At 40.2% G+C, this 14419-nt stretch overlaps 1 protein-coding gene across 8 annotated transcripts; it reads left to right on the top strand.

Moving 5' to 3' along the window:
- The first annotated feature begins 1345 nt into the window (after positions 1-1345).
- Positions 1346-13475, top strand: LOC145822389 (V-type proton ATPase subunit a1-like). 8 transcript variants are annotated; one of them, XM_082919263.1, is made up of 7 exons: positions 1346-1592; positions 4229-4273; positions 11557-11678; positions 11952-12057; positions 12676-12789; positions 12895-13068; positions 13265-13475. In XM_082919263.1, exons 4-7 carry the CDS (start codon positions 11986-11988, stop codon positions 13295-13297), a joined length of 393 nt encoding a protein of 130 aa, XP_082775389.1. In that variant the 5' UTR covers positions 1346-1592; positions 4229-4273; positions 11557-11678; positions 11952-11985; the 3' UTR covers positions 13298-13475. The 8 variants fall into 8 exon arrangements, with proteins under 8 accessions (XP_082775389.1, XP_082775386.1, XP_082775388.1 ...); XM_082919262.1 differs by having other exon boundaries at positions 1385-1592; positions 11488-11678; XM_082919264.1 differs by having other exon boundaries at positions 1385-1592; positions 11572-11678.
- Positions 13476-14419: the final 944 nt, after the last annotated feature.

A 14419-nucleotide genomic window follows, 5' to 3' on the forward strand; every position in this document is an offset into this window, starting at 1 on the left:
TTCTTCTCTCTCTCTCTTCCTTCTCTACTTCTTCATTATATCCAGAAGTGGTATACTCTTCTTCTTTTTCTTCTTCTCTCTCTCTCTCTTCATTCCCTTCTTCTTCCTCCATACCCATTCAACAAATTTCCACTTCCATTCAACAAAACACCTGATTTAGCTTCATGCTACCAACTCTAACACACCCACACACACATATAAAGGTTGCCCTATTTTGTATTATCAAAAATGTGGCAATATATTACTTGCCATCAAAATTCATTAATTATTTATGAACAAATAAACTAATCATTAGTACATAAAAAAAGAGAAGAAGCTTTCTCTAGAGTCAATAACAGATGTTATTGGACCCTCATAGGTTGATTATGCAGCATATATTGATCATTCAAATCATTCATATTGTAAGACTCATTTGATCATTCTTACAAAAATCAAATTGAATAGTTGTTGATGCATTGTTATGTTATATTTGTCTTTTAAATAATGAATGGTATATTTTTAAAATTACAATTATCATTATTTTGACTAACAATGTGATCTAATAATATAGTTACGATTATTCAAATAAATTGATTTTTTATAAAAATAATATTTTTGATAGATCGTATGAATAATTTAGATTTTTAAAGTGAATCCTTATTATTGAACCATCAAATTAGTCGATCGTTAAAATTGAATAGCAAGTTATAAAAATTGGAGCGATCCCCTGATGGACCACAAGAGCCCAAATAAATAAATAAATAAAATACAAATAAATAATTAAAGGGGGTGAAATATAGCATTTTGTTTGAAAAGTGAGTTGGGATTAATTTAATTTATTAAAAAAAATAGATTAAAAAATTAATAAAATAAAATATTACATTTAAATTATAATAATTTCATTTTTAATGTCACAAAATTATAAAATGTCAAAAATTATTCTTAAATAAATTTGTTTAATCAGATTAAAATAATTTTAAAAATTCGGCTAATTCCATCGGAATCATCATATCTGGAGGAGTGAGGATCCTCTCCTTGCAGCTTCCGTGCTTGCGCCCGTCCTTGCAGGCCTTCGGGTCTACTTTTAGGCTCAATTTTGATAATCCGAACCGTTCATATTTTATGATTTATTCAGGTATATCATACCTGTAAAAAATCAAGTTGATCGGATATCAGAAAGCATATGTTCGGAAAACTGTTAAATTCTTTAAAAAATAGTGTTTAGTTCAATTTTTCAAACACATACTTTCTGATATCCGATCAATTTAATTTTTTACAGGTATGATATACTGAATAAATTATAAAATATAAACGGTTCGAATTATCAAAATTAAGCCTAAAAGTATATCCGAAGGCCTGTAAGGACGGACGCAAGCACAAGCTTGTAAGGAGAGACTCTTGACTCGATCTGGAGATCTAGTCAGTCTCTCTGTGTCTCAATTCCATCGCAATCATCACTCGGTTGATGGAAAATGGAGTACATAGACAACTTGCCAGCCATGGATCCGATGCGCTCCCAGAAGATGACTTTCGTTCAACTCATTGTCCCCGCCGAGTCCTCTCACCGTGCCGTCTCTTACCTCGGCGAACTCGGCCTCCTTCAATTCCGAGACGTACGCTTCCACTCTACTCAGATCCTCCTTTTTCTTTTTTTTTTTTTGTTCTTTCTTCTTTTTTCCATTGCATACTCATCTTCAATTGATGTGCTAATTCGCTTTCATGAATTCCAAATTTATAAGTTTTTGTTTTTTTATGCTTTTTTAACCTTCTGATTCTCTCTAGGCACGTAAATCGCAGACTAGTGTGGTATAGCTAGGGTTATTGTAATTGGAGATGGTATTGGATGCAATCTCAGTGGAAATTTGATGAGTGGAACAAAAATTTCACACGGTCATACATTGAGACATTTGTGTAGTTTTGGATTTATAGGTTGTTATGTCTTGAAAAAGTGCAATGGATGGTATAGTGGAGGGTGAATAGGACCAAATTATGCAAATTATTAATCAATTTTATCTGCCAGAAATTTAAAGCAATCAAATCATAACCACAAGAACAAGGATTTTTTGTGTAACCATCGAAGAGAGGAAAATCATGGTCACTTGGCTCGCAAATCAATCAATTATTTCAAGAGATTAAAACATGACTCAAATAAAGTGACTTAAAATGCTTACCATTGACATCCGTTTGTTCTTGACTCACCAGTGGCGCTGACCCCTGTTGGCTTGAACTCCACGGATTTCTCTGATCCCTGCAATGCAAATCTGTCACCATCATCCTTCTCTTGAATACAAATTGACTCCACCACAGATTGTTTAACACTGCTATCACAATCGACCAATGACAAACATGGTGCAATTAGGTTATTTATACTATGTGGCTTTGAATTTGCACAACTACATCACCTTTATTTTATTACAAGGAGGGCAATGTGATGTGTCTAGGTATGTATTTTGAGTAGAGCTTCTCTCTAGAATGCTGAAGGATCTTTTGTGTAGTATTTTACAGGGCACACTAGGAGCTTAGAGAGAATAAAAAAGAAAGTTTACAAGCAGAGCTATTAAGGATGGAGAGGAGAGTGACTTGAAGAGCTTTCTACTAGCTTGATCCTTGAGAGCTTCTACCACACTTCTCCTTATAGGGAAATGCTCAAAAATATATTCAAACAAGCATCTCAATTAGTCTTAAAGGTCTGCATCAAAAGCCTTCAAATTAGGGATGACGAATGATGACCAACTCTAGGTTACTTGAGCAACTCATTTTGGTGCGAAATTTGTTGTTTGCTCCATGGGTCAGTCGAGTGAGTCTTTCAAGCGATTGCCACCATCAAACATTTTGGCTTGATTTTTTCTTCTCAAATTCAATCAAAAAATCGATCCCTCAATATCTTTTGTCCATTTTTAATTTTGTGCTAGGTCTAGTAGGTAGCTAGAGCGAGGTTGTTTCTACCCCCTATCGCCACTATTGATCCATCACCACAATCGATCTCAGTCACCACAGTTTCGACTGCCACCCCAATTCATTCCGTAAATCCATTTCGGAAATCAAGGTCCACAATATAGCAATAACAAAAATCTCATCCCAAATTTACAATATGAAGCTTGAAATCTTGTTCCATCGTACGAGGTACAAGGGATTGTGTGTTATTAGATTGGCTGGGCCAAAGTGGGTAGGAGGAAAGGGAGCATGGGGTGGGTGGTGTGGTGGATGTTAGGTGTGGGGATGGATTTAGGGAAAGAAAGGGGAAGAGGGAGGAGGAGAAAAGGAGCTGAGGGCTAAGAGGGAAGGGGTGAGGATGGTGGGGGAAATGGTGGGGATGGCGGTAGTTGGGGAAAGTGGTGAAGGGGGTGATGGTGTCCTGGGGGAAGTGGTGAGGGGGTGGTGTGGGAAGTAATGAGGGGTGTGGTGGTTGTAATGGTGGTTTGTTTGTTCAAGGTCTAAACAAAGAGGAAAAATTTGTCATTATCTTCTCCTATTTGGTTTTGCACTGTATAAAGAGCCCACGTGAGCTTCACTTTCACATGAGCATTTGTTGTCAACTTAGCAAACATAAGTTAATAGGACCACATTGCTAGTTGCCTGTAAGTGGGAGGGTGATTGTTACAATTGAAAAATGTGGGATCAAAGTGGAATTTAGGGTAATTTGTAGGGATTCTAATTGTAATTCACCTATTATTTGCTGATGCTAGGTTTCTATTAATTTGATTTGAATCTTCACAAAGAAACAAAGAAGAGGGAATTTTACTTATTATCTTCCTCTATTGGGTTTTGCACTGTATAGAGAGCCCATGTGAGCATCTTCGGTCAATTTAGCAAACAGAAGTTAATAGAAGGACCACATTGATAGTTGCTTGTAAGTGGGAGGGGTTGAGTTTTACAATTGAAAAATGAGGGACCAAAGTGGGATTTGGGATAAAGTGTAGGGATGCTAAGTGTAGTTTACCCATTATTTACTGATGTTACGTTTATATTATTTTGGTTTGGATTTTCTCAACAGAACTGATGGTGTAAGCAGTTAGAATTATGTAATCTTTATTAGATTGTGAATTTGGAATTGTGTTCAATCTCGTTTTTCTTTTGGGGATAAACTCTGCCATAATTTTCATATTGTGAAAAATGTAGTTTTACTCGGTTTTCTTTTACAAAATTGTTAGCTTATTGTCTAACCAAATAAAAAATAAAGGACCTTTTTTTCTTATTTTTTAGTTATTAATTGATCAATGCACTCACTTTTATGAATTGTTCTTGGCAGTTGAATGCTGATAAAAACCCTTTCCAGCGAACATTTGTTAATCAGGTATTGTTTATAAGAACTGCTATTTGCTTTTGTATAGAATGTTTAATCAAAACTTTTATTACTTTTTTTCTTGTAATGAATGGTTTGCACATTTTATATTCAGTACAGGTACTACAACTAAAACCCAACATCGATGGAAACCTATGTTTTCTCTAGCTTTATGTTGTGTATGGTAAATAAAGTTATTAGTATAATTAGCTCATGGCATAAATTCCTGCCCGTGCAATCGTATTTGCAGTTTTCATGCTTCCTCAACTCATTGAACAGAGAAGTCTGTTGGTATCTACATGATCATCTTTTCATTAAGTATTGACAAATAAAATTACACTCAACCATTTTAGCTATCTAAGTGTACAAGCTATGTTGTGATGTGAGATACTTTATGTCACTAGAGTTATATATACGTGTACAAATTTATACAGTCTTTGTTTCTTCCAGTCAAGTGGAAATGGAAGTCTTCTGCTTCACTTGCCTTTATATTGGTCTTTAACAAGAGGATGGGTCCGAATTGTGCCCGTGCTTCGTATCTTAGATTAGCTCTTGTTTTTTATTCCATTTACCTCTCTCTACAAAGAGAATTTGTGAGTAGTGGGAGTTTAGGACGGTGGAGCACAATTTGAATTTTGTGAAATTATCAGTTTGCCTTTATTTTAGAGAAAGTGTCATGGATTTGTTTTGGAAGAATACAGGGAGCACTAAAACAATAGTCAGGCTTAATATAGTTGAGTGATGAACAAGAAAGATTAATTATGCGCCACTTTAATGCCCTACTTTTTAACTTTTTAACATCATGAGGAATGCCTTTCATGTTCTTAACAAACACAAGCAAATGAGGGACAAAGCTATTACCCCTTATCACCATTTGTTGAGAGAGAAAAATAACAACAATAGAAGAGCTCGATAAGTTGGCTTCTCTTTCTGTGGAATATGTATACCAATTGAAATTTGGGTGCTGGATGGATGTTGTGAATTTTTTTTTTTTTTTTTTTTGATAAGTAATTAATTTTATTTGAAAAGCATCAAGAAGATGCAAAGAATACAAAGAACCTAGAACTCCTAACCAATAATATTATCCAAAAAATCTATGAAAACAAATATATCCGGGTTGGCCCGTGACTCCAACCAAGTGCATAAAGTAAGCAACAAGCTATTCTGAAGCCAAGACCCCGACTAAGTAATGTCGAGAAACGTCCGCCGATTCCTCTCCAACCAAACCAGCCACATCAAACAAAAAGGCACGACGAACCAAATCCGTTGACGTCGACGACCAACACGAGCCCCTCCCCAACTCCATAACATCTCCAACACCCCCTGGGGCTGCACCCAAACAACCCCAAACAAAGAGCATACCAACCCCCATAGATGAGATGCCACATCACAATGAAGAAATAAATGATCCACCGACTCTGCATCCATACAACACATACAATAGCGATTCACTAAGACATGACCTCGATGGACCAAATTATCAATAGTGAGATTCCGGCCCAAAGCAGCTATCCACAAAAAGAACACTACCTTAGATGGAACGCCCGGAACCCAAATGCTTCGCCAAGGGAACAACGTGGTTGCCCCCCCCACCAGACTCCGATAAAAGGATGACACCGTAAAGACGCCTTTTGTACCCAACACTGTCCACACCACCCTATCCTCCCCTCGCCCAACGGGCCCCAAACCATGTACAAACCCCAATATCTCCTCCAATTGAGTAGCCTCCCAATCCTGAACTGTCCACCGTAGGCGGACGTCCCAGACTACTACCTCTCCATTCCCAAAACAGTTCGCCATAGTCACCTCAGGGTCCGCCGCAATGCCAAAAATCAAAGGAAATCGATCTTCCAACAGCACCTCCCCACACCATTTATCCCTCCAAAACCTAACCCTCTTCCCATTTCCCACTCGGAAATGCACCCGATCCCAAAACTCATCCCTCCAAAACCAAATCCCTCTCCACAATCCCCGCCCATGAAATCTTGTAACTTTTCTGGTCCTCCAATCCCGGCTATCCACCCCAAATTTTGCAGCAATCACCCTTTGCCAAAGCCGGTCTCGCTCCCACGTAAAACGCCAAAACCATTTACCCAATAAGGCTCGATTAAAAGTAACCAAACTCCGGACCCCCAAACCACCCGCATCCTTTGGAGAACAAATCCGAGCCCATCCCACCAAATAATAACGAAAAACCTCCCCTCCACTCCTCCACAGAAAATCTCTCTGAAGCTTCTCCAAACGTCGAGCCACAGAAACCGGAATTACCTGTACTGACATAAAGTAAGTCGGAATACTACTCAGCACACTCTGAATCAAAGTGAAACGTCCCCCTTTTGACAAATATTGCTTCTTCCAACCTGCCAGCCGTCGCTGCACTCGCTCCACCACACCATTCCACACCCCTTGCGACTTAAAAGTAGCACCCAATGGCAAGCCTAAATAAGACACTGGCAGAGCTGACACCTTGCACCCCAAAATAGCTGCTAACATGGGGACTCTGTCAACCTCTCCTACTGGGATTAACTCAGACTTACTCAAATTCACTCTCAGACCCGAGACCGTCTCAAAACACAGCAAAACACACCGCAAATAGCCCAACTGCTCAGCACGCGGCTCGCAAAAGACCAAAGCATCATCTGCATACAAAAGATGCAAAACACCCACCACTCCTCTGCCCAAAGATCCGACCGAAAAACCCTCCAACAAGCCTTCAGCTACAGCCCGCCCCAACAATCTAGTAAAGGCCTCCATTACCAAGAGGAACAACAATGGCGACAAGGGGTCTCCCTGTCTAAGGCCACGAAAAGTAGAAAAGAATCCTACCGGTGTACCATTCACCAATACAGATAGCTGGACCATAGAAATATAGAATTTCATCCACCGACACCATTTCTCCCCAAAACCCATCCGCCTCATAACGTAGAAGAGAAACTCCCAATTAACACTATCATAGGCCTTCTCAATATCCAACTTACAGATCACCCCAGGACGCCCCTGCCGAAGCCTCGAGTCAACACATTCATTAGCTACTAATACGGCATCCAGAATCTGACGACCCCCGATGAATGCATTTTGAGCTTCAGACACCACTGTTGGCAAAACACCACGCAGCCTATTTGCCAAAACTTTAGTTAACAGCTTATACATGCTTCCAAGTAAACTAATAGGCCTAAAATCCCGAATATCCTTAGCCCCTCCTTTTTTTGGAATCAAAGCCAAAAAAATTGCATTGAGACTCTTCTCGAACCGCCCCGAACTAGAGAAAGCTTGAAAGACTTGCCTAATTACCCGCCAACAATGCTGGAAGAAGGCCATCGTGAACCCATCTGGACCTGGAGCCTTGTCCCCACTTATAGCCTTCAAAGCCCCCATAACCTCCTCTTCAGAAAAATCCATCTCTAGAGCCTCCCTATCCCCTCCATCAATAGCGTCAAAAAGCACCCCATCCAAACCTGGCCTCCACTGTCCTTCCTGCCGACTAAACATAGTCTGATAGAAGCCCACTATACCCTCTCTAATCTCTGTAACTGTGGTCAAGTCAGTTCCAGCTATCCGCAATCTAACAATCTGGTTCACCCGGCGATGGCAATTTGCCAAGCGATGAAAGAATTTTGTGTTTCGGTCCCCCTCTTTCAACCATAAACATCTAGATTTTTGTCAGAAGCACACCTCCTCCATACGAGCCAGACGAACAAAATCTTGCCTAGCCGCCTCCCTCTTAGCAAGATCTGCTTCCCTCAACCCCCCATTCATCTCCAGCTCATCGAACAACTGCAAAATCCCTAGCACTTCCGCTTTCTGCGTCTCTATCCGACCGAACGACTCTGTGTTCCACTGTTTCAAGTTACCTTTAAGTAGCTTCAGTTTTTAAGCCAGCCTGCCACTCGGCGAGCAAACACCACGTAGCTCTGCTACCACTTCTGGACCATGTCAATGAAACCGGTAGACTGTAACCACATGTTCACAAAACGGAATGGCGTAGGCCCGCCACGAAAACCTCCACTATCCAACAGAAGAGGCCAATGATCTGAAACTGGACGAGGCAAACGAAGCTGCATAACCCCCGCAAAATGTTCCTTCCAATTTCCGCTGACCAAAAATCTATCAATCCGAGACATCTGCTGCCCATTAGACCAAGTAAAGCTCCCCTCATGAAGCGGTAAATCCATCAGTTGACAATTATCAATAAATGTACAAAAGGCCCGCATTGCACCGTTCACCCGACTATTCCCAACCTTCTCAATCGGCCCTCTGACCACATTAAAATCACCCCCCACACACCATGGTTCTGACCACCGGAATGCAACCATTTCCAGCTCTAAAAAAAACTCAGCCCGTTCAGCATGACGAACCGGCCCATATACTTCTGTAAACACCCACCGAAAACTATCTGCCACACACCTAAACAAGCAAGAAACCGAGAAACCCCCTAACTCCTGTCCCTCCCTCACTACGATCCTGTTGTCCCAACAGAGTAGAATCCCTCCTGCTGAACCCACAGCAGGCAAATAAATCCATTCCACAAAACGACCACCCCAAATTTGTCGCACCATCGCATCCTCCATTACCTCCATTTTTGTTTCTTGTAAACATACTACATCCGCTTTAGCATTTCGCACCACTATACTGACAACCATCCTCTTATCCCTATCGTTCAACCCTTGCACATTCCATGACAAAATTTTTAATCCCATTTCAACAAAAGCCCCCCCCCCCCGGTGGCTTACGAACCTCTCGCCCTGTTATCCTGTTGACATGGTCATAATTAATTGAACAATGCAGATTTTTAAGCTCACGAGCCCCTTTCCGGCCTGCTACTGGCGACGACTTTCTGCTCGTTCCAGAACTAGAACTCCCCGGCCTCCGTGATGCCTCTACCGCTGAAAATAATCGCATGGCCTCTGCCTCATGTCCTTCAAAAGACACTCCTAACAAGCGGCTTACCTCACTAATCCTGTCCAGGACCCATTTAGACACAGCAGTGTCAGAAGGAATCGCAGTTTCACCAAACCCAGCATGATGGCCTGAAGCTGAGTTTGAACCGTCTTGCCACAGCCCTTTGTCACTTCCCATAGCCAAGGGCTGAACCACCAGGGATAGTTCTTTCCCAACATCAACCACAGTCTCCATTCGATCGCCCCACGAAATCGCAGCTATCGGCATATCTTCCCTATATCGACCCCCATCGTCGTGAGACTGGCAGAAAAGCCCCCACCTCGAGACGACTGACCTCGGCCACCTGCTCCGCCTCCTGCCAAGGTGCGAAATCCTCACCACCATCAGCCAAGCATTGATTCGACGTCGATGGGTCGCCCGTCGTTACAGTCGGAACTCTCGTAGAGGTCAAAACCCGATCCGCCTGAGGAAGATCCAATCCCTGATAAAGGGTATCAAAAATCTTGGCCACTGGAGTCGTGTGTCCATTAGATTGGACCCTACTCTGCCCTAGATGGACTCTTCCCTGTATTGCCCAAGAGCTCATTCAATTGAAAGTGGCCCACTTTCACACACTGAGCCCAAATCCACTGCCAGAAGCCCTCCTAGAGCCCACATGCACTGTAGGTTTTTTATTTGGCCCAAGCCCATTAAATGGACCCAGACCCAGTCCCAGTCCCTCCCGTTTGCCGTTTTGGTCACAGGTGGAACGAAATTGTGGCCCAACAAATTGAGTACCTCCCCTAATCTTTCGGCCCAAGGTAGGCCCAGCCCCCTGACCTCGCTGCTTTGGTAACCAAATCTAAGATGATCTGACCCTATCTCTATTATTCTGCAAATCTGGCCTCCGCCATTCTCGCCCAAAATCACGATGTCCAAATCTCCCTAAATCTCGCGATTCCAAATTCGGTCGTTGCTGGACACGATTTTCCGACAAGCTCCATCGCTCCATGGCTGGACCCACCTCTAACCAGACTGGAAGGATGTACCACCATTGGCCCCATCTAACATGAATCCGCGGCGGAACTCCATGCCCCGAACCCCGAACCTTCAAACAAATACAACCCAGTGACTCCATCGTCGTCGTCGCAACATCGGTGGCCAGAAAACCCCCACACCGATCCCCGATTGGTCGAAACACTTGCTCCCCTCGAAGGTGAATCGAAAGTCCCAACACCTGTACCCAAACACTTTGTAGGGGCAAAGAACGACCCTTAGTGCACAGTACCTCCGGTGACCACCGTTCAAGCTGTAGGGGTCGACCATCAACCACCCATGCATTATTCAGAATCCGAGTAGCATCACCTCTGTTCGAAAAGGCAAACATTACAAATTGGCCTCCAATCGGTTTCACTTGTACCCCTCTAGTGACGCACCATGCCCAATTTGCCCATGCCGACAACCGGTGAGCCTCCATGCCTTTCTCCCCCAGAGCACCCACTCAACCTACCAAACAAGAATCCAAAAAACCGACCCACCCTAGTTCGGACCCCTGCTGGACTTCCACCTCCCTACCAACAGACCTCGCCACTGCTACCCCCGCACCTTCTGGCCAAGCTCTTACTGTACCAATGTGATTTGGACGCCCCCTGGACACCCAACCATTATTTCCCCAAAAACCTTCCAGAACCAAGGCAACCCCTTCTCAACCGTCTCCGTAAGATGATTGAGAGATGAAAATCTGTCGTCGCCGATCCCCCGACTGGACCATAACCTGAACTTCCTCGCCCTCCTCCCCGTGACGAAGCCAACAGGCCACACTTCATTGTCCCCATTGGCCACCCTACTAGACACTCGAAGCAATTGTGACGCCACCCACTTAATCTCAGCACCAACCAAATCAATAGCCCGACGAAGTCCCTGCCCCCGTTCAACAATCTCGACACGTCTGCATCCAATGCCATCTTCCAGCCCCTCCTCGAACTCAAAAGATCGATCACCATGAAAAATCAGTCGCCGGCGAGATAAATCCTCCGAAACCATGCCTCACTCCATAGCCATCCAACTGTGAACTTACGCCAAGTTTCCTAATGTTATCAATCCAAGCCCACCATTGCATTTAGAATTCATCTCATGCTTTCATGCATCCAAATATCCGGATGGATGTTGTGAAATGCCCATCTAGATAAGGTATGAACTTAGTGGTAAACAAAATTACTTAAATATTTTATATAGGTAGAATGATATCTACTACAGTTTCCTTTTATCATTTTTATTTTCATATTTCTAGATTACCTTGAGGCATGAACTTAGTGCTAAACAAAATTACTTCAATATATTTTTTGTAGGTGGAATGATATCTACTACAGTCTCCCTTTATCATTTTTATTTTCATGTTTTTGGGAGTCATTTCACAGGTAAAAAATGTGCAGAAATGTCAAGAAAGCTACGGTTTTTCAAAGATCAAATACAAAAAGCCAGCCTAATGTCTTTTGCTCATCCTGCTATGCTAGAAGACGTGGAATTGGAGGAATTAGAGGTCCATTTCTAGTTATTAATCCTCATCTACTGACAAGGGAACCTTTTTTTTTTTGTCCTCATAATTTTTATGTTGTTTTCCTTTCTTTCTGTCTGGATTTTTTTACCCCCTCTTATAGTGCCAGCAATAACCATATGCTGTAAGAAATGGTCAAAAAGTGAAGAACCATTTCCTCTTTCTTGCAAAGGCAACTTTTCTTAGAGAACTAATGTGCATTTTTTCTATTAAGTTATGATCTAATGTGCTTTATTATTGTCTTTCTCTTAATTCTAGATACAACTTGCTGCATGAACATGAGTTGATTGAAATGAACCATAACATTGAGAAACTACGACAAACGTACAATGAGCTGCTAGAGTTCAAGATGGTACTGCAGAAGGTATACTTTCTTGCAATTTTCTTGAGTGCAGTAGGCACCGATAACATCTATATGTTGCTTCTCGATATAAATGCCCTTTTACAGTTACAGAAGTAATGATTGTGGGAAAACCTACCATTACTCAAGTGATATATTTATTTCTCAAATTCATGTATTTAAGCTGCTGTTTTGCTATTTACAGATATGTAAATCAAGCTGCTTCTTTGTGTGATCAAAGCTTTCCTGATCATTTGTTGGTTTCTTTTCTTTTGCTATCTCAAATATAAAAATACTTGTTTATTAAGTCTTTACAGTGATTGTATCTTCAAGAAATTATCTTTACTTTATATCTGCAGTTCTAGCCTCATTGCTTCTATATTTGACTCACTGTAAACATTGGCTCATGAGCCCCAAATTGTCAAGTGATCTCTGTTTTTTCCTTATTAATGTGTTCATTATTTCAGATGGAGTATAAATACATCACATACCTAAATCTACTTAATTATTATGAAATTGTGGCTAAATAGACCTTTGCCGAATAACTGAAGTTATGTTTCTTGACAATGTATGTATATGAAGCATTCCTTTCAAACTCTAGTTTTATTTGCTTTTCTCATGCCTTCACATGGGTGATTCCAGGCAAGTGGTTTCCTTGTTTCAAGTAAGAGCCATGCAGTTGCAGAGGAAAGAGAGTTAGATGATCATGTGTACTCTAATGATGACTATGCAGATACAGCATCTTTACTTGAACAGGTAATTGGCTGCTTTGTTGAATACTATTTTGCATGATTAACTATAAACATGAAACTTTTTCAGCAACGATTAACATGGTCATTCAATAAATAATTTATTCTACAGGAGATGCGACATGAGCCATCAAATCAATCTGGTTTAAGATTTATTAGTGGCATTATCAGTAAATCCAAACTTCTTAGGTTTGAGCGAATGTTGTTTCGTGCGACAAGGGGCAACATGCTTTTCAATCAGGCACCAGCTGATGAACCAATTTTGGATCCTGTAACAACTGAAATGGTCATCTTTTTCCTTATTTCGATTATTACTTTTTGGGAAAAATCTTATCTCAATTTATTCTTCATTAGAACTTACAATATGAAAATTTGACCAAGTCTACTTATTAATGGTATACTTTTTTTTTATTGCTATCAAGAACGTTGGATGAATTCTTTTACATTAAAAAAATTTGACTCTTCTGATATTGTCCATGCAGGTTGAGAAAATGGTATTTGTAGTGTTCTTCTGAGGGGAGCAGGCAAAAACAAAAACAATGAAAATTTGTGAAGCATTTGTGCAAATTGCTATCCTATACCTGAAGATGTAACGAAACAGAGCAACTAACTCGAGAAGTATGCTTTTGAATTTTACTGACTGTATTTTCAACATGCTCGCAAGAAAGATAATTTGATGATATGTTTATTCCATTTTCCCTATTATTGCTTAGCGGATAATGTAGTGTAGTTTACTTGTGACTAGCAAAATATCGCGTGTGTTCTTTACAAAAGCTAATATATTCTCAATATTAAATAATTGAACATGTTGAGGTCTATCACCATTAAAAACTCATAAACAAAAGGTTTAAACTTAGTTGGGAAAGGTGTTTTTCATTGTAAGAAAAAACATTAGAAATACAAAATTCTAGTAGTAGCAGCAGCAGCAGTAGGGATTAAAAAAAGAAAAAAGAAAAAAGAAAAAAATACTTTGTAATCAAAACTAAAATAAAATAAAACAAGTGACTTAATCATGCTTGTTAAGTTTATGTTCTGTATCTTGCCTCTTGTCCTTTCTAGTTTATCTGATTCTCCAAAAAAAAGAAAAAAGAAAAAAATACGGTATCTGTAATTTTTTGAATATTTATGGTTCTCTATAAATCAATTATTATTATTGGTGTCGTGGAAAGCCATTGATAATAGGGAAATGAAATGGTTACGGTTTAAGTTTACTGATAATTTGATAAACCGATCTTTGAAAGTTAACAATGGAAATTACAACAATCTTTGGATCTATTCTAACAAAATCATTTTTTATGATTTTATTTTATTTTATTTTATTTTTTGTGTGTTTGATTGTTACTTTTTAACTAATGTGCTAGTAATTGTATTAATAATAGTGTGAGTGATAATTGGTGGGCGGTAGTTATGATGGTGGTGGAGTTAGCGGAGATGGCGGTAAAAGTTTTGGTGACATAGATAAGTATTTAATTTGAAAATTGTTTTTACCTTTTAAAAATATTTTTAAAAAAATGATTTCCATTCAAATAAATTTATTTTCAATGTCAAAAGCGTGAGTAATTTTGAGAATGCCCCTACTCCTTAACCATTTTGTTTTGTGTTAAAAATATGTGGAAGCGTATTTATCTCATACCTGT

The sequence above is a fragment of the Camellia sinensis genome, chromosome 3, assembly GCF_055761805.1.
Source record: "Camellia sinensis isolate YWXY chromosome 3, ASM5576180v1, whole genome shotgun sequence".
Taxonomy (NCBI): Eukaryota; Viridiplantae; Streptophyta; class Magnoliopsida; order Ericales; family Theaceae; genus Camellia; species Camellia sinensis.